The sequence below is a fragment of the Setaria italica genome, chromosome IX (assembly GCF_000263155.2).
Source record: "Setaria italica strain Yugu1 chromosome IX, Setaria_italica_v2.0, whole genome shotgun sequence".
NCBI lineage: Eukaryota > Viridiplantae > Streptophyta > Magnoliopsida > Poales > Poaceae > Setaria > Setaria italica.
Genome location: NC_028458.1, coordinates 39,580,873 through 39,599,978, shown reverse-complemented (window position 1 = coordinate 39,599,978; position 19,106 = coordinate 39,580,873). Strand labels below are relative to the sequence as shown.

At 48.9% G+C, this 19,106-nt stretch overlaps 3 protein-coding genes across 4 annotated transcripts; 2 read left to right on the top strand and 1 right to left on the bottom strand.

The window, feature by feature from the left end:
* Nucleotides 1–7,216: 7,216 nt before the first annotated feature.
* Nucleotides 7,217–11,738, top strand: LOC101764461 (probable protein phosphatase 2C 72). Its single transcript, XM_004983720.3, has 5 exons — nt 7,217–7,710; nt 7,851–8,276; nt 8,722–9,089; nt 9,687–9,923; nt 11,281–11,738. Exons 2-5 carry the CDS (start codon nt 7,955–7,957, stop codon nt 11,548–11,550), a joined length of 1,197 nt encoding a protein of 398 aa, XP_004983777.1. The 5' UTR covers nt 7,217–7,710; nt 7,851–7,954; the 3' UTR covers nt 11,551–11,738.
* Nucleotides 11,739–13,271: 1,533 nt separating this feature from the next.
* On the bottom strand, nt 13,272–16,232 carry LOC101764055 (putative magnesium transporter MRS2-G). The gene is made up of 4 exons (XM_004983719.3): nt 15,695–16,232; nt 15,142–15,587; nt 14,187–14,471; nt 13,272–13,871 (listed from the first exon to the last, which is right to left on the bottom strand). The coding sequence occupies exons 1-4, from the start codon at nt 16,116–16,118 to the stop codon at nt 13,587–13,589; spliced, it is 1,440 nt and encodes a 479-aa protein (XP_004983776.1). The 5' UTR covers nt 16,119–16,232; the 3' UTR covers nt 13,272–13,586.
* A 135-nt stretch (nt 16,233–16,367) lies between these two features.
* On the top strand, nt 16,368–19,085 carry LOC101763249. 2 transcript variants are annotated; one of them, XR_001163002.2, is made up of 9 exons: nt 16,368–16,624; nt 16,716–16,792; nt 16,899–16,940; nt 17,360–17,401; nt 17,960–18,043; nt 18,162–18,249; nt 18,386–18,483; nt 18,573–18,767; nt 18,858–19,085. XR_001163002.2 is itself a non-coding variant. In XM_004983718.3 (8 exons), exons 1-8 carry the CDS (start codon nt 16,453–16,455, stop codon nt 18,591–18,593), a joined length of 624 nt encoding a protein of 207 aa, XP_004983775.1. In that variant the 5' UTR covers nt 16,368–16,452; the 3' UTR covers nt 18,594–18,848. The 2 variants fall into 2 exon arrangements, 1 of the variants encoding a protein (XP_004983775.1); XM_004983718.3 differs by lacking the exon at nt 18,858–19,085 and having other exon boundaries at nt 18,573–18,848.
* Nucleotides 19,086–19,106: the final 21 nt, after the last annotated feature.

Sequence of the window (19,106 nt, the reverse complement as noted above, 5' to 3'; positions counted from 1 at the left end):
AAACCGGGACCTAAGTGTGGCGGATCCACTTCGGATTTGCTTGATTAAACATGATTACGCCGCCTGATATGCGACACTCATGCCTTAACCAAGTAAACACGAAGTGCCGTCGGATTTTATCCGATGTAACCACTTGAACAGGACCGAATAGCAAACCCACACGAAGGTGAGCGGTTCCAGAGAATACAGCAAGTCCACTAAGTTAAGCAATTTAACCATTTGGTTTGGTTATAAAACAAACATCAGAGTTTTACAAGGTTCAAAAGGAAACAACAGAAGGTAAAACAGCAAGCGGAAGCTACTTCGTCGGGGTCGGACATCCCTGGTGAGGCCAGCCAGGACGTCAGTGATCCCTCTCCTCGCCATCCGAGGAGGGATCCCACTCAACCGTCCAACCCGGAGGGAGTTGAGGCGGCCAAGTGCCAACAGAAGAAGACTCGGGAGCAGCAACTTCACCTAAAAAAGAAAAAGCCACAACAAGGCTGAGCTACTAAGCTAAACAAGACTTAACCGCCAGGGAGTACGCTACTCCACCACTTCTAGACATGCAAGACTTTTTGGCTGAGGGGTTTGTTTGCCAAGAAGCACTAAGTAGATCCTTATTTTCGAAGTTTTAGCTCAGGTTCTAAGTTCATTATCCGGTCTAGGTTAGCAACTTACCCTAAGCAAACATAGAACCAAACAGAGGGTATATAACAGTACCGAGGCCAAGTTATCATCAGATTTCATCATTACTCAGGGTAGCATTGCGATCAAGCAGTCTCAAACTGTGAGAGGCAGACGAATCAATTCGAGTTCGTTAACCATGCATGGTGAACCTAACCTCACGACATCCACGCACCACCGAGGGTCGCTTCCTATGTCGGCCTTCCCCATCAATTCCCTAGACCGTGTCAGGCCCATTTCCTTTGGTGCAAGGTTTCACAGACCCGGCCTCTGCCGTTCTGTGACCACACTTGCCACCACGTGCGGCCGCAGGGGAAACTCCGTCCAAGGACAATGGGGCGACCGCTCACGTCTAGGTTCAATCCGGTACTAGGCTTCCTCATCCCATAATAAGTATGAGGTTAGTACTTTTAAACACTTGATCACGAACACCACCACTGTCGGGCCTTAGCAAGTTTCATAGACAGACGGGGCGATCAACCGACCACCAAAGAGTTACCCAAAACCCTGCCCCGTCCATCGTCCTTACAGTTGTAACAGAAGAGAACTCAACCAACTCCTATAAACTCGCGAGTGACAGGAAATCACTCGACTTTTACCGCTTCCTACTTGAGCAAAGCATCTACTCGGTCCAACAGCTAGTGTTCAGATCAAGGGAGCTAGGTTATGCATCTATGGTTCCAAACAACTCTTATACGTAAATGCACAAGCATGTTTAAAGAAGGCATGCGCAAGTTTGGCAAAACATAGGGGATTCATGCATCCGGGGCTTGCCTTCAAGCGAGAAGGAAGGAAGCTGCTCTTCTGCTTGGGCGGCTTCGGCTTCTGGGGGCAGGAGCTCGGCTACAGCTTCGTCTTCTGGCGCCGGGTGCAGCTCGTAGTAGCCGTCGGTGAGACGCAGCTCTACACGAATGCAATGCATTGGTTAGCATAGATGGTTATTTCAACAGCAACACTTGCAAGTCTGAGCCCAGAAACTTGCGACAAGTTACAGGAGGGTGGGGAGGTTCAATGGAGTTGGTGGAGATCAAGAGGTAAGGGTCGGAGGAAAGGAACTTATGATCTGACCCTTAATCTAGAGGGTTTGATGTGCTAGGGGTCCTCAGACTCAACGCTGAAAGGTCCCCAACTTTTACACATACACCCTCACTTCAAAAAAAAAGATAAGGAAATAATCCTCAAGTGTCCGGAGAAGGGTCGGCGGAACAGACAGGGTCGGGCGAGACGGAACCGGGGTCGGGCGGATAGAGGGGTCGGGCGAAGCAAACAGGGGTCAGCAGCCTACCTTCGTCTTACAGAGGAGGCTTGGGCGGAAGAACTAGGGGCTTGGGACGGCGGCGAGAATGTCCGGCGGCGGCGGTACTTCTTGTGGATCACAAGCAAGCTCTTGGGCAGTACTGAAAGCAGTGGCTGGCGGATCGGGAAAGCGGTGGTGCTTGAGCAGAGAGGAGAGTTCCTCAGACTTAGGTGGTGGCGCTGTGAGCTTGAACAAGGAGCAAGAGAGATGGCAGCTAGGGCAAGGGAAACTCTGGCGGGGCTTGCGCATCCCGTTTTATAGCTGCGCGGAAGAGGGAAGGGGTGGGGCGGCGCGAAGGCCGGGGAAGAAGCAATGGAGTGCTCTGCCTGGGCGGCGATTGAGCGACGAGGGCGGTGGAGCAGGACTTCGGGGATGACGCCTTCAGCTATTGGGCACTGCAGACAGGGCGGCGCAGGCGCGAACTTGCCGGTGGTTGAGATTTGGCGGATGCGGGCGTCGTCATGCGGTGGATCTGATGGAAGTGACCGGGAAAACGACGCTAGAAACGAGGGCGCACAGGTGAGAAGACAGGCGGGCTGCTGCTGCGCGGGCGAGCGCGAAGCAACACTCTGTCGGGGCGCAGATCTGGCAAGGCGGAAAGGAGCTGTCGCGGCCAGGGCCGGGGTTGGCGGAGGAGGAATCGTCGCGTAGCGCGGACCTGGGCGGCGCGACTGTGAAGGGGCGACAGAAAAACCGGGAGACATCGGGCCTTGCAGCCGGGGGTCCGGCAAGGTGATGATGGGCGCGAGCGACGAGGCGCTGCAGAAAAAGTTGCAGAGGGCTTCCGCTGCAATTGGGGAAAGGGGGGCGCAGGAATCCACCTGGTCATGACCGGCGACGGGGCGGAGCGGCGGGTGTCGGAGGAATTGAGCCACGCGGCGGAAAAGCGCTGAAGCGAGCATGCCACTCGAGTGCGTCTGCACCAGGAGATCTGGGAAAAAGATTGCGGGTCCACCGGTCAGTCTCGGGTGGTCCACTGCTCAGATTGAAAGGAGTAGGTGTTGTGGGAAGACTTAGAAGATCCGGCGGGGTGGGTTGGGGTCGGCAGGGTCGGAACTGGGGAAACGGCAAGGAGGGGTCGGTTCTCAGGGGTTGGGACCGGACTGGAGGTTGAGTACTTAAACTCGGGAAGGCTGAGATAGGGATCAGGGACTCGGATTAAGATTAACTCGAGAGATTTAGGGTCAGTCGTCACACTAAGTCACCAAGAGCTTAATCCTTTTCCAAGGGCTCCCGTCGCTCACCAGCACACCTGAAGCCTAGTAGTTTAGCTAGTGGGATTTATGCTAAGCCGTTGCCCATACAACGGTCGAGTGGTTGCACGATGGTTGAATTAGGCAAGATGACACATCAACTCGGTCCTTAGCCGTGACAAGATGGATATCTCCCAACTTTGCTCAACCACTAAGGTATGAGGTCAACAATCCGGCATTCCACACAAGAAACGCCCATCCATCTCATCCACGCACCACCTCTCTTTACACCCGAAAACTCAACTCCTCAGTTGAACACACTCACACATTTATTTTTCAAATAAACAAGTGTAGTCATGATTGAATTTGAGTAACGAATTCCTAAGCATTCTAGCAGTGTTTATCATCTAAACAGAGCAACTCATATTTAGAGATAAATATAGGACAACAAGGAATAATCAGAACAATCAAGGGGTGGCTATCTCCAACCATGTCTTGCAATAAAACAATATGCATTTTATAAAACAGGCCAATAGGTTGTGTTTGAAAAGCTGGGTATTAAATATGCATCAAATGATCAGGTTGGACTTGCCGTTCTCAAAGCCTTCCGGGAACTCCTGCTCGCGGTACTGGTCCTCGGGCTTGGGCTTGCGGTCGAACTCCTCCTCGTGCTCCTCCTCGGGTACTCCGCGATCTACGGCACACACAAACGAGCACACAATAAATAAAAAGGAAAAAGATTTTACCCGTTGAGCTTCGAACAGGAAATGTGAACGGAAAATAGGTAGGAAGGGTATTTTCATGAAATTTGGATATGCCTCGGTGGAAATATACGAGAGGAGGCCGTGGTCAAATTTGGGATCGATTGGAGGAAGTTTGGCGCATGAAATGACGGGTTAAAGGGATGTTAGGGGCTTTAAAACAAGGTTTAGGACTGAATTGTGAAAACCGAGGACCTATTTGTAAATATTCTAAAAAGTGGAAGGGCTCAGCTGTGAGAATCCCTAGAGAGAGGTGGAAGGACCGGGTTGTAAATAGAGAGAAATGGAGGGGCAGATCGAGAAGAAAGAGGTTCTCCTTCTTCTTCCTTGGCCGAAACAAAGGAAGGGGAGGAGGGGGCGAATGGCCGGCGTCGGGCCGGCCGGCCGGACTTCGCCGGCGGCGGGCCGGGTGGGGGAGAGGTATAGGAGGGGTAAGGGGAACCCATTTGACCCCTCACCTTGGGCGATTGGTGGCCGGACCAAGGGGGCCGACGGCGGCAAGGAGGCAGTGGCGGAGTTCTTGGTGGTGGCGGCGGTTGGCGCCGGGGAAGGCGGAAGGAGGAGGGCTGGCAAGCTTGGAGGATGGTGTTGGTGGTGTGGGGAGGCAGCAGGGCTTGGCACCTCTTTTATAGGCGGTAGGAGGAGCTTGCGGCCGGCGGTCTCCGAGGGACGCCGCGAATCTCGGCCGGTGGCGTGCCGGAGCGGTGCTCCGTGTGAATGGCGTGGTGGGGAGGTGCGGCATGGTCGACGAGGGCACAGGGGCGGCGACCGGCGTGGGGAGGCGCGTTGGGAGAGGCGGCGTGCGATGGCCGGTGGGCGGGCCGGTGCACAAGGCGGCGACGGGACGGCGGCTTCGCGTGGAGTGGGTGGCGCGGCGCGGTTGACCGGCTCGGGCGTGCGCGTGGGCGAACGTGTGAGGCGTGGGGCCGGCGCAGGCGGCGGGTGGTGGGCGGGCCGTGCGCGGGAGCGGGCGGCAGGCGGCGCAGCACGGGGCGGGGATGCTGGCGCGCCCGGGGGCGGTAGGCGGCAGCGCGGCGCAGGCGTGGGGCGGGGCGCGGGCGCCCGCGGCCCGGCGCGGTCAGGCGCGCGGCCCGGGGCGAGGTGGGCTCGGCGCGCGTGGCCTGGCACGCGCGTGCGGGGGTTCGGCGCCAGAGGCAAGGCGCCGTGCGCCGGATGCCAAAGGAAAAGGGAGACAGCCGTGGGAAGAAGAAGAAGGAGAGAGAGAGAGAGAGAGAGAGGAAAGAGGAAAAGGAGAAGGAAGAAGGAAATGGGAAAGAAAAAGAAGGAAGAAAGAGAGGGAAAAAGGGGAGAAGGGAAAAGAGGGAGACGGCGGGAATTACAGGATTTGACGGCACGCGTGATGGATTTGACGGGCACGCGGCGAGAAATACGGGGAACGGTAAAAGAGGGTCCACGACGTCGGGGCCGGGACGGCGAATTCGACGGAAAGGAAAAGATTTGACGGGCTCAACGGTCGGAAAGATTTTGGAGTGCCTTTTTAACGAGTGATTTAATTTGGTAGATTTTTACGGACGTTACAAAGAGCAGATGGCAAAGGTAAAACAAACGGAATGTTTTCCCTCGTTATTTATAACTGCGGCACAGTAACGGTGGCGGGAATAAAGGAATATTTAGGTTTTAATGGATCCGAAGATTTTGCACCTAATTAGCAGTTACCATTATTTTCGGAAGAGATAAGATTATTATCGATAGATGGTCACGTTAACCAAAGGTTGACCCTTTTACCTACCAAACTAGTCGTGTAACGGCTCGAGGGCTGTGTGCCACATGCCTATCAGCTAAATTTTTTTTCTCTAGGTTTTAAGGGAAAAGAGATGCAAATTACAGATTGATTCTCAGCCTGATTCTTTGATTCAACCTAAGGCTCGGATGCTACTCTATATGGAATGCGACTTTTTATCACACTTCCATATAAAAATTCAAGATTGAATGATTCAAAATCATGTTAAATGAGGCTTGAGCACATTCTAGCCACATGGCAGTGCTCGAGTATGTTTGAAGACTCAACTCGATGGAGTACTCGAAGAGCACCAAAACTAGTTGGTGAGGTCTACAAAAGTATTCAGGACTGCTGCATTTGACTAAAAAGTACTCGGGGGCTTGTCGTACATACATTTATGGGCTAACCAGAAGGTTTGGACAATCCTAGATACAGGGCTAGATACAGGGCTGGACACTGAGATGTGTCTGACATGGAGGCTACGGTGCAGGACGGCGTAGTCTACGTGGCAAGACAACAACTAGTCAAGGATTAGGAAAACTAATCGTAGCAATTAGAGTAGGACTATCCTAGTCGAATCCGACTAGTATTCTTGTAAATCAACCGACCTATAACCCTGCCCCCAGAGATATAAGGAGAGGTAGGGACCTCCTCCAAAATAATTCAATCCAACCAATAGACAGGATGTAGGATATTACGCAATCTAGCGGTCCGAACCTGTCTAAATCGTGTGTCTGAGTTCACCTTCGAGTTTTTAATCTCGGCGAGCCCCACAAACCAAACACTACCTCGGACACCCCCTCAGTAGGTTGCCGGATCTAAACACCGACAGGCGGCGCTCCCACCGAAACCAGCTATGGTGGCGGTACCGGTGGCACACCAAGATGCGGTGGTGTTGGTGATGGTAGCGACGCCTTCCACTTGCTCACTCCACTTCTCTTCTCCCAGGTCAGCATCTGATTCTATCGGGAAAGCACCGCTGACAGCACAGAGGAAGCCGCGATTGGAGTAGGGGCGGCGCAAATGGAATGGATAGGGCCTAGATGGAAATGCAAGGGTGGGAGATATGTAGGAGAATGGTAGGAGCGAGGGTCTGGGCGCGGGCGAGAAAAGCTCGCGCCGAGCAAATTTTTCCGCCGCCGCACCAAATCCGCGGAAGAACCAAGGCCTGAGTAATAGTACCGACCTCGTTTTATCTGGACGAAACATGTATCGTCTCTCTCCTCTTCAATTTCTTGCCATGTCACCACAAAAGCTGATGTGTCAGCTAATTAATGTGCATAAAACCATGATGAAATCATGCACGGGAATAGCCTAAGGTTAATCTCAGTGCACAGTTTTATTGCACTTATTTAGACTGAGAATTATGTAACTGTGCTAGATGAATACCATGAGGATGAAATTTTTCTCTCATCTGATAAAACTCTTTCTATTAATTACCTTACCAATTTTGCTGACGTGACATTAAATTTAATGTTACGAAAGCTCACTCCCCGTTGAAACCGGTAGGTGAGTCGAGGCGTCGAGCCGCACAAAGCTGAGCAGAACCGGCTCGTTATCCGGCCCTGTTCGCCACCCCAAAATCCCTCTTGCGAAAAACTAGAATCCGGTAGTCTGAGCGCTGCCTTGCCGGCCCTGCCTCCGCTCCTTCTCTCCCTCTCGTCCCTCTTCCCTGGTTTAGTTGGTTGCGTCTCCTGTAGTTTTTGTTCTCTCTCGCTCTGCTTCTGCTCTTCATATATCTATATGGAGCGGAGCAGATGCTCTGATCTGTCTGTTTGTTCTTCGATCGAGTCTGGGATACTTGAAAGTTGGAAGGAGGAAGGGGAGGCAAAGCGAAAGAGCCCATCTTTTTGTAGTCTTTTCGGTTCGGTTTCCTGGTTGCTTCTTTTGGATCCCGCGGAGGAGCCCACCGTTTCTACAAAAACCCAATCTTTGCTGACTTCTCCGCGGCCGAGATCGATAGGTTTCCATATCTAAGAGCCCTCCTCTGGCTGAGAGATCGCGGGCGCAGCAATCCGGCGCGCAGCTACTAGGGAAAATATCCAAGAAAAGGTAATCCTTTTTTGCTTCTCCTCCCAATTCAAAGGAAAGTATGGTGGACCTGGTGGCCTTCCTCCCTTCGATCATGCAATTTGGGTGCTAGATGCGCGGCGGCTGATCTTCATATGCATCCCCTTCGATTCCAATTGCAGATTTCGCGGGTGCGACGGGGCAGGAAGAAGATATTGGAGAACAGGAGTGTAAAGAAATGGTCTTCGTGACGAAGTGGGCGATGGGGCGGTGGCGGAGATGAGGGATGCTATCGGCTGTGATGGAGTACTTGAGATCTTGCTGGGGGCCGTCTTCGCCGGCCGGGCGCTCCCGAAGAGGATCGGACGCCGCCGGCCGCCAGGACGGGCTCCTGTGGTACAAGGACGGCGGGCGGGTCGTCGACGGTGAGTTCTCCATGGCCGTGGTCCAGGCCAACAACCTGCTGGAGGACCATAGCCAGGTGGAATCCGGGCCGCTGAGCGCAACGGAGCCCGACCTCCAAGGCACCTTCGTTGGCGTCTATGATGGGCATGGTGGCCCGGAGACGGCACGGTACATCAATGATCATCTCTTCAACCACCTGAGGAGTAAGGCCTCTACTGCTGCTGAAGTTCATGCTTTAGTTCAAAAATAACAATCAGACTACACTATCCGATTTATGATCGATGCATCCAATTTTGTGATATGCAACTGTGTATAGTTGATGCTGATTGCTATCAAATAAAGATGTTTGCCATTTTGGTGGATCTCGATTGTATGCTTGCATTGCATAGAATGTTGTTCTATCTAGAGTGATACTGAAAAGCGCGCGCAAATTTAGATGCAATTATGCTGGGCCAATCTTGATATAATTGGAACAGAATGGACGCAAATCATTGCATGGAATAGTGTGATAACAATAAAACTGCTAAAAGTTATTGATGATTGCAAAAGGATTGTGTCTTCTGTCACATCTTCTAATTATATCATAAATATGTTTTAATTGCTTACCTATTTCATTTTTGCCTTTGCATGACAAACTTTGTTTTTCAGGATTTGCATCTGAACACAAGTGCATGTCAGCAGATGTGATTCGAAAGGCTTTCCAAGCGACTGAGGAGGGGTTCATTTCTGTAGTTAGCAGCCAATGGTCATTGAGTCCTCAATTAGCAGCAGTTGGCTCTTGCTGTCTAGTCGGCGTGGTTTGCAGTGGAACTCTATATGTTGCAAACCTTGGGGATTCCCGTGCTGTTCTTGGGAGACTCGTCAAGGGAACTGGAGAGGTTTTGGCAATGCAGCTCTCAGCAGAACACAATGCATCCTTCGAGGAGGTTAGACGGGAGCTGCAGGCCTCACATCCTGATGACCCCCATATTGTAGTCCTAAAGCACAATGCTTGGCGTGTGAAGGGTATCATCCAGGTACAAAAACTTGAGTTGTAATTTTCTTTAAAAGTTGCTAGTTTTTGTTCGTTTGTTGTGACTATCAAAATATTTTGAACAGTCCAAAAATTTCTCGTAAGCTTGTATGAGAGTTGAAATTTTATAGATGTGATTTCTTTTTTTCGCTTGATGTTATGTAGTTCCGTTTACTGAGTCATATTTTGTGTGTTTATGATTATTCTATAGTCATGGACAAACATATTTTCCTTTCTCAAAAACAGACATGGGTGCAGTAATATGACAATGTTGTTATGAACCATGACCAATATGTTGTAAGGTGTTGGATGCAATTTTCTTATTGCAATCTCCCGAATTGCACTTATTGTCAGTGCTGTGCCCTAAACGGATGTTGGTGTGTGAGTCAACACAAGATATGAACATGTGCATTTTGTAGGTTAATTATTTTTTGTAGATGATCTTGGTCAAGTAGTAACTATTACTAAGTCAATTTTGTATTCAAGTGGCATACCAGTTACTTCTGGTGCTTAGTGTGTATAAGAGACTTCTGTCATGCAATGTTGCTTGTTGAACTGCTCTGCTTCCAGGCGTCTCATATGATATGATGATGTTTTGCAGATAACAAGGTCAATTGGAGATGTATATCTGAAGAAACCAGAGTTCAACAGAGCACCTTTGCACAGCAAGTTTCGCCTTCAGGAAACTTTCAGGAGACCACTTCTTAGCTCTGATCCAGCAATCACTGTACACCAAATGGAGCCCACTGATAAGTTCATCATTTTTGCTTCTGATGGACTCTGGGAGCAACTTAGTAATCAGGAAGCAGTTGACATGGTCCAGAGTAGCCCTCGAAATGTATGTATTCTTATCTTATGTTTATCTTTCTATATCTTGGTTCTTTGGAGGTGCAGTGGTAGTTTATTTTTTGTTTGTCTGATCAAAACTACAAAAATGCACTTGTGTAGTAGTTTAATCATGCTTTGACTGATGGTCCTGTTGAGGTACATGGATGTACCGTGTTGTCTAGGAAATTTGAGAGTATACTATCTGTATGTTTTTAGAAGCTTCTGTTCTAAGTTTCTAAAGATATTTCGAGTTCTACGATAGTGCAGTAGATGTAAGCCTTGGTATGAAGGCTCTTAGATTGTTGAATATGAGAATTATACCAGAATAAACATTTCCTCAGCTCTAGATCTTTAAGCATTCAAGTCCATATGGACCTACCATTGCAGTATTGGGTGATTATTGTGTGTGGCAAAATGTAATACAAGGAAACTGCCCCGTGCCTTAGTCCTGCAAATTTGTGTTCATCTCGTACTGGACTAGACCATCTCCCAGGATAATCTGGAATGTTATCTTCATCTTCTACACCATTTTTGTGTGGCTTATATCTTTGGTGACCGAGTATCTACTTGTGTAATCTTGATTATTGACAGTATAGATATGTCAGTTTGTTGACTTCGCAAGAGTTTTAGTTGGTGGATACTCCTGACAATGACATCGTCTCCAAAATGCAATGTTGACCACAGATTTTTAGTGTGGTATACCTAGAAAACCAAATAAATTGTTAAATACTTCCTGACACAAATCCACACACGATTTGAATGTTACAGATCTGACAAATAAAGTATAGTTTGACTGCGTGTATGCCAAAAAGGCATGTATTTGTCTCTGGGAATCTCATGTCTAAATTTGGCAATTTGCATTCAACTTGAAATAAAAATGATCTATTTTGTGACTGCTTTGTCTATATTTCTCATGCCTCCCAAAGCTACAGATTGTTTTCATAGCAATCATGTTTGCTTTTCAAAACTTGTGGATACTACAGTCTAACTAAATAAAATGTCATCATTGAAGGCATTAGGCATGGAGTCATTCCTAGAAACCCTGACCGCTAATATACATTTTATTTGTCACGTCGAAATTCTATCATAAGCTTCACCATCATGTACTTCTATATTCTCGAAGTTCTTTTTTGATAATTTTGCTACCATTAATTAGGGCAAGTAAGAGTCAAAGTGTAAATTGCATGCCATGTAGATTTCGTAATAAACAAGTAATGAAACAAGTCTGGAAGTATTTTAACAGGCAGGATAGTGCAACCACTAGTCCACAACTTCCTTAATTACCATTTCTTTTTGTTGCTTTATTGCTCTTACAAAAAGGTATCACTTGCTATTTTCTTGACATCGATCTTACTTTTATGGCCCAGGGAATTGCTCGGAGATTGGTAAAGGCCGCAATGCGGGAAGCAGCGAAGAAGAGAGAAATGAGGTATTCAGACCTCAAGAAAATTGATCGTGGGGTGAGGCGGCACTTCCATGATGATATAACCGTCATCGTGGTCTTCTTTGATTCAAATGACATGGCAACTGCTGCCTGGAGCAGACCCACAGTCTCTCTCCGTGGGGGTGGTGTTCCAATCCCTCCGAACACCCTTGCTCCATTCTCAGTTCCCACAGAGCTAAACAGCTCTTACTGAAACCATACTGGAGGTGAAGGGGCCAGACAAGAAGATCGAAAGAAAGAAAAAGAAAAGGAAAAGGAAAAAGAAGAGTAGCAGTTGTGATCAGCTGTAGTGTATTTTGGTCTGCCGTGTTCTTGTAAAACCTTCTTTTAGATTATCAACCTGGTGACTAGGTACTAATAGCAAGGTACAAGATTAGATTATTCTTAGCTCCTCCCCCCTCCCCCCCGCTCCTCTTATCCTTGTTTCGACCCTTTAGGGTGTGTTTGGTACCGGGGACGGGACGGGACGGGGCGGGACGGTCCCAAATTTGATAGTGTTTGGTTCGGAGTCACGAGGGACGGGACGGTCCACAAATGGGAATATGCTCCCAAGATGCGGGATGACCCCGTCCGGCCAAAACGAGCGGACAGAGTCATCCCACTTCGGGCGCCGTCTGCTCCGTCCTTCTCCGTTCGCAAGACTGGCGCGGGGCTGCTTCGTCTCCGGCAGGACGGGGTCCTCCAGTGGCGCGGCCGGTGCCCAGGGTCGGCGGCCGGCAGGGACCTCCGACGGCGTGGCCTGGGACGAGCGGCCGCCGGAGCAAGCGGGTCCAGCCGGCGGGGCGAGCACCCCGGCGCCGCGGCCGGTGCCCACGGCCAGCAGGCCCCTCCGGCGGCGCATCCTGGGGCGAGCGGGTACCTCCGGCGGCGCGGCCTGGGGCGAGCGGGGGCGGCGCGGTTGGGACCTCCGGCGGGGGCGAGCGGGGGCGGCGCGGCCGGGGCGACAGGGACCTCCGGCGGGGGCGAGCGGGGGCGGCGCGGAGCTCCGGCGGGCGAGCAGGGGCCGTGCAGCCTGGGCCTTCGGGAGCTCTAGCGGGTTGGAGAAGATAAGGATGAGGAGAAAAAAAAAAGAAAAGAAGATGACATGTGGGCCCATATATGACATGTGGGTCCCACTAAACACATGTAGCTAACGGTGTTACCCGAGCCATCCGTCCCTCGTTTTCAATCCATCGTACCAAACAAAAAACTGGGATGAATTCATCCCTCTCAACCAAACATAAGACGGGATGATCCCATCCCAAAAAATAGGAACGGCACCGTCCCATCCCTTCTTGTCTCCAAACCAAACGCACCCTTAGATTCACTCATGGGATATCAGGTGGCTGCACATTCTCCGGATCAACTTGTGATAATAGTTCATAGCACCCTTCTTTTGTGCAGTAAAATGTTCATCATGCTATCCCAGGATGTCTGGCTGCCCAGCAGGTTGTTGCTCTGATGATGCGTGCTCTCCATGCACGGTGGCATTGTTGCCTGTCCTGTTAGGCGCAGCTCAGGTTCATGGACAAAGCGTCTCCAAATCACTATGTTGACATGGTGGTGATGCAAACGCTTAGCAGATTTATCATTTTTTAAAACAAAAAGGATGCAACAAAGTTGAGGATCCGCAGCATTCGTTCTTGCCACCGCAGACGAACATTTTTGGTGCAGTAGCCAAAATCTTAGCCCTTCATCTCAAAGGGGTGGCTGTCCTTGTTTGTCCACTCTTTACATGTACCTTCTAAGATTGTGTCATGAGCCTATAATGTAACAAAATATCAGATACACTCAACAAAGGAGTCACGATTCATGGTCTGGTGGGAGAGATCGATCAGTATACTGGGCTCAGGATGCGGCTATATAGCGAGGAAAACAACCATTACGTGCCGGCTGCCGATTACCCAAAAAACTGAAGCACAAAAGAAACATGTGTAGCTCCAGAACAGAGAGGAATAAATCTGTATACAAAGCAAACCTTTGCACATACTATTAGCTTCATGGCAACATTTTTTTTTCATTGCCAGCAAGAGCTACATCTGCTGATGTTAACATGAAAGCGTATCGATCATTACATCATCTCGTCGTGTAGTTTATGCCGATGAGAAATTACAGTATGCTCATCTTATTGACTACTCGTGAGACGTTATATACGGTTTTCTTGCTATCCCCTTGATTCTTCTATCCTTAGAACGCCTGCTTCCTTTCTGCAACAATGACAAGGTTCTCTTCCATGGTTTTCCTTTGCGTTCAAGGACCCAGCAACTTCTTCCACCAGGCGTACCCTAACAAGAGGATGACGATTACGAAGCAGCCCGATGAGGTGCCCCCAACAAATGGCCAGAAGAGGCTGCCGTCGGTGATGTTGTACAGAGCGCTCGGGATGTTCATTGCGAAAGCCCCAACTATGTATGTGTTTGCAGCTATGCCAAAGGATGCAATGGTCAGTGTAAGCTGGAGCTGAATGAGTTCATTACGCTGGTTGTCTAGTTGAATGTTGACATAGTCTTCCGTGTCATCAATATACTCCCGGACCTGTTTAATTTCCAAGAAGAAATCAATGTCCACATAGCCATAGATATGGAACAGAGCACTGAATAATTCTGCCGAAACACCAATGCAAATGGTTTCTTCACCAGAAATCAGAACTAATCCAACAACTGATATTTTGTTACTTTATATAAACTGAGCTTTATGTTTTGCAGAAAATGAAATGAAGTTTTATCTTTGCAATTAAATTCTCTCAATCGCAAACAGATCCTGTATCATAAGACAGTACCAAATAATTACAGAAATAACAGTACAGAAGAACAACAACAACATTAATTCAATATGGATAAAGGGACTGACCGACAAAATTCTGTTGCGAATTCCATCCAGCTGCATGAAATATGCCTCAAGCAACATCTCTAGATCTTCCACATCATTATCCAAATGCATGCTGGTAGCAATGCTCACACTTCGCCGAAAGCTAGAGTTCAGCCTGGCCACACCTGTTCCGGCAGGAACAATGCTGTTGGAAGCAGCAGATGACATTATAGCCTCAACCTGCTGGTTTTGTACTTGCTTCCTTGTTAGATACAGATGTTCCATGTCTTCATTATCATCCAGAAGATGTTCTATTTCATCCCTCACCTGATAAGACAATAAAATACGTAACAGATCCCAGTATAGCAGCATATGAGATATCATCAAAATTCTCACAAGCACAACAGAAACACTTGTCAGCTCAAAACAATCCAATTTAAACAGTAAGATTGTTAAGCTTAAAAAGAACAAAAGAAACCCTACAATGTAATGCCAAAAGAATATTGAACAGCTGGTGACCCTTTTTATTTCTATTTGTCTTCCCTGCAACTAAAGTTATTAAACTAATCACGCCTTTTTTGCCAATCCAAAGAGCAAACACAACTGCAAATGCATCAAGCAGTCACTTTGCATCAGCAGAATGCATAAGGGCAAATGAGAAGAACATCAGAGTAAAACGTCTAGCTGGATAGGTTTGTGACTCTATGCACAAGCAACTAAAATTACTACAAGTGTGAGGCAATATAAGGAGAATCCAATCTAAGCTGCACTGTCATAAAGTATTCAGGGTTGTTTGAAAAATTCAGCGATATCTCCACTGTTGCAAATAGAATAGGCTGGAAACCAATTAATTAAGATTATCTCAATAGAAATATATTCCAATGGGCATTTGATCTACAAAATTGATATAGATAATAATAAACAGTCAGATGGCCAAAGTTGTTTAAGTTTGGATAGACTGAGGAATTAAGCACACATGATGTCTCTTTAATGATACCTTCTGCACACGGGCAAGTAAACGGGTAAGAAGACTCTTGAGGCTCCGCACTCGCTCAAGGTTCCTCGTGCTCACATTCTTGGTCAGCTCGTCTAGCACCGGAGTAGCATGCCTCTCAAGTTCAGACACGCTCAAGTCCAGCGACGAGCACACAATCTCGAGTGCGACCTCTAGCACCTGGAACTCGAATGGCAGCTCGTGCTCTGCCCCGGTCGCCTCATTAAGACAGGGCACCTGACCTCCAGGCGAGCCATCCTGCTTTTCCCCATTGCCATCAGGGGCACATTCACCATTCCCACCCACCAGGCTCTTCTGAGGGAGATGCTGCCTCAATTGGTCAACGAAAGGGAGCACCTCGTGCGCGAGAGGGTCCAACAGGAGCACCTCCTCGGCAGTAACTATCGCCTTGATGAATTCGAGGTTGATTACCATCGCCTTCTCCCTAGCTGCATAATTAATCGTTGTAAATTACTAGTACGACACCACAGTTTGGTTCTTCTTGGTTTTGTCACCACCAAAAGCGATCGGGTATAAATGGGGGAAGGGCGCTCACCGAGGATGCTTGAGGAGTGGGAGAAGACAGGGCCAAGGATGCGGAGGTCCCGCGGCGGCAGGCCGACGCGGCGGATGATGGAGGCCTTGTCGAGCTCGACGACCTCGGAAGAGCCCCATCGGTCCAGCCGCATCCAAAGGCGTGCGCCGGCCTTCTTCTTGCCGACCTTACCCGACACGGCACCGCCGGCGCCCGCGGCGGCGGAGAGGGGAGGGGGAGGCTGCGCGGTCTGCACCGCTGCGGCGGTAGGCGGGGTCGCGGACGGTGAGGCGTCGGAGGGGGATGGAAGAAGAGCCCGCGCCGGGTTGTCCTGCTTGGGGAGGGAAGGGAGGCGGCGCGCGGAGCGATTCCTCTTGGAGGAGGATGACGAGGAAGAGGATCTCGTGAAGAACGGCAGCTTCCTGCCGCCGGATCGCTTCCCCATGGCGTCGCGGCGGCGGCGGCGGCGGCGGCGTGGCGCGGCGCCCGGCACGGGGATGGATGGGTCGGCGGGTTCGGTCGTTGTGGTCCACGTTCAAGTCCAAACTGACGTAGTCGAGTGGGCTGGGCCGGGGCCGCGACCCAAGCTACCTCGAGGCTCGCGCTCGCCCGGCGCGAAGCCAACTGCCCGCGAGGAGGAAGCCCTACGATACTGATCGGACGGCTGGCGTTGCGCGGCAGCGGCACCTCACCAACGAGCCGCGCTGGCAAAGCGCTAGCGAAAGAGAGACCACAAGGGAAGAGGATAGCTTTCCCCGTTCCTCGCCGCCGGCGCCGCGATGGCCGCAACACCCGCTGCCGCCGTTTTCCTCCCCCGCGTGCTCGCCGCACGCCCCGCTGCCGCCTACCCTCTACATTGCGCGCCGGTTCCGCGCGGTCCCGCCTCCATCTCGGTGGCGCCGCCGAGGAGACGGCGGTGGCGTGGTTTGCTCCGATCGCTGCCTCCCGAAGGTAAGATGCTTGGCGTGGCGGTGGAAGTGCGCACTTCAGGTGGTTTTGATACTCGGTTTCGGTCCATTTATGTGACGCGCCTGCGTTCCAGGAGCTCCCGCCGAACTGATGGAAGAGGACTCCAAGTTCGTGCCGTTGAAAGCGGATGATCCCATGTACGGCCCACCGGTGAGTCACGGCTCGCGGTTGTTCACTTGTTCTTCCACATCGTTGCGTTCTTGCGGTGCGTTTACTTGGAAATGCTGACATTACACTTGTTATGTGTGAATTTCAGGCACTATTGCTCATCGGATTTGAGAAAGGCGAAACTGACACGGTAACCAGCGATGTCAATGTGCAAAGCATCGGTACTCTTACATTTAAAATAACAGAGCACTTCAAAGTTCTTCCCGCTTCAGGGAAAAACGATAATACTTAGTAGTAAGTTAAAAATGATCATTCATAAGGCTGTGCTTTGTCAGATTCCACCAAGCACATAGGACATGGCTACTAAATAATACATCTTGTACCTGAGTTTTAGGTACTCTATTATATGCTCGACGTATACTTTTCGTGGAAATCTTCATTTCGCCATGTAGCCATGCTGTCACATGCGCAGAAACCTTAACATTCCATGTTCCTAAAAAATATTAGCAAACATTAGATATGTATTTCACTTAGTGTTATGGGCAGTAGTAAATAATACTTTGTGCTGCACTGCCGTTTGAACTAACGTGAGTTCCACAATCTCTGCAGATTCAGGCCTTCCTGAAAGAGCTTGAAGGTGAATTCCTCAAGGCAAGTTCTGCATCTGCTGCGTCTGACATATGCAATAATACCTTAATCTTCCAGTCGCATGGCAGCTCTATCGGTTTACATGTTGGTTAAAGGGATGCAGTCGCTTGTTTATTCCGTAATCCATATACTGACAGAAAACCATAGTAACCTTTTGCTATTTACCGTTGATAAGGAACTATTCTGCCTAGGTTAGCTACCAATTTGCTTTGCTGAGAGAAAGTAGTTCTGCTACATGTTATTGCAGATGGAACTGGAACTGAACCAATATACATACTCTCCAGTAAGAAAAGAAAGAAATATAAATTTGAGTGGAATTTAGGGATAATGATTTTTTCTATTTTAATTAGCACAATCATTGGAGGTGAAACTCTGAGGAAAATCTTATCTGTGCTGTGTTGTCAAAACATGTCAAGAATGGTAAAGTTATTAGCAATTCCTTCCTTCAGTATATAATGCCTTTCCCTTGTTGTTCCCCTCATAGTTAGTACATGCAATCCTGAAAGTCTATCCAAGTTAGTTGGATTTTGTTCTCACAATGCTTTCGACTTGTTGAGTCAGGTGATTCATTGTACAGAGGAGATGACAAAGCAAACCTTGTGGGATGCAATGCACACCGAGCAGCCTAATTTAGAAGCTGTGAAGGTTTTCACTAAAGACATTTGTAAAATTATTTTTGTCCGTACAATATTTATCGAGCTCCTGCTTCCTACCCTTAAATTTGTATACAGCACTCTAGCTAAGATGCATGTCCAATTCACAGATTGCAGAATCACTGCCAAGGATATGCATATTTTCTGGTCTGACTGGTGAGGAGATGATGATGTTCATCAATGCCTTCCCAGAAACTGGTAATTCAAAACTTCTATCTTAAAATATGAAATGGTGAAATAGATTCGGTGAAACTCTTTGATAAAATAAACTGAACCTTAATGTTTTGAGGTCATGTCTCATAAAATTGATGGTCTTACTCTTCTCTCTTTTCAGGGTTGGAACCAGCTGCTTTTGCTGCACTTGTTCCTAACAGTGCAGAGAAGGTTCTCTGTGAGGTGATTGAGGAAATAATGGGTGACCATGAGATGCTGGTTAGTTCTTATTTGTACTACATCGGTGCAATTCTTCTCTCTTTCCCTTTTCTGGGATATCAGGTCAAAGTCCTCCCTTATGCTTGCAGACAGGAAAGAACACGGAATGAAGAGAATCTAAATTAGCCAATGGGCAAAGCAGAATGACAAGGCCTATGGAGAAAATTCAGGCAACACTGGAGAAACCATGAAACGATCTCCTGAAATCACCAAGTCCAAGTTTTAGGATTCTAGGATTTTTAATGGAGACTGGTAACTCTTTTATGGTATGCGTAGAACTACAGGTAAGGTAACGATATGAATCAGCGGCATATTTTGTGACCACTTCGCAGTCTGATACATACGTCTATAACTCTGACTCAAAATTGTTGCAGGAAGCTGTGCATGCAAAAAGATTCGAGGTAGAGCTGCAGAAGTAGAACCATCAGTTTAGGCTCCCTTTGGTTGGGCTTTCCAACCTGCTTTTACTTTTGCAAAAGTTAAAAGCCAACCAAAGGGTTCCAAAACCATTGATGCTTTTGCCCAAAAGCAGCTTTCATAGTAGTACAAATCCAAAAGCACCTCTCCCCCCTACTTTCAGGTGCTTTTGGAGCCAAAAATTACCCACCTGCCACTAGTTATGA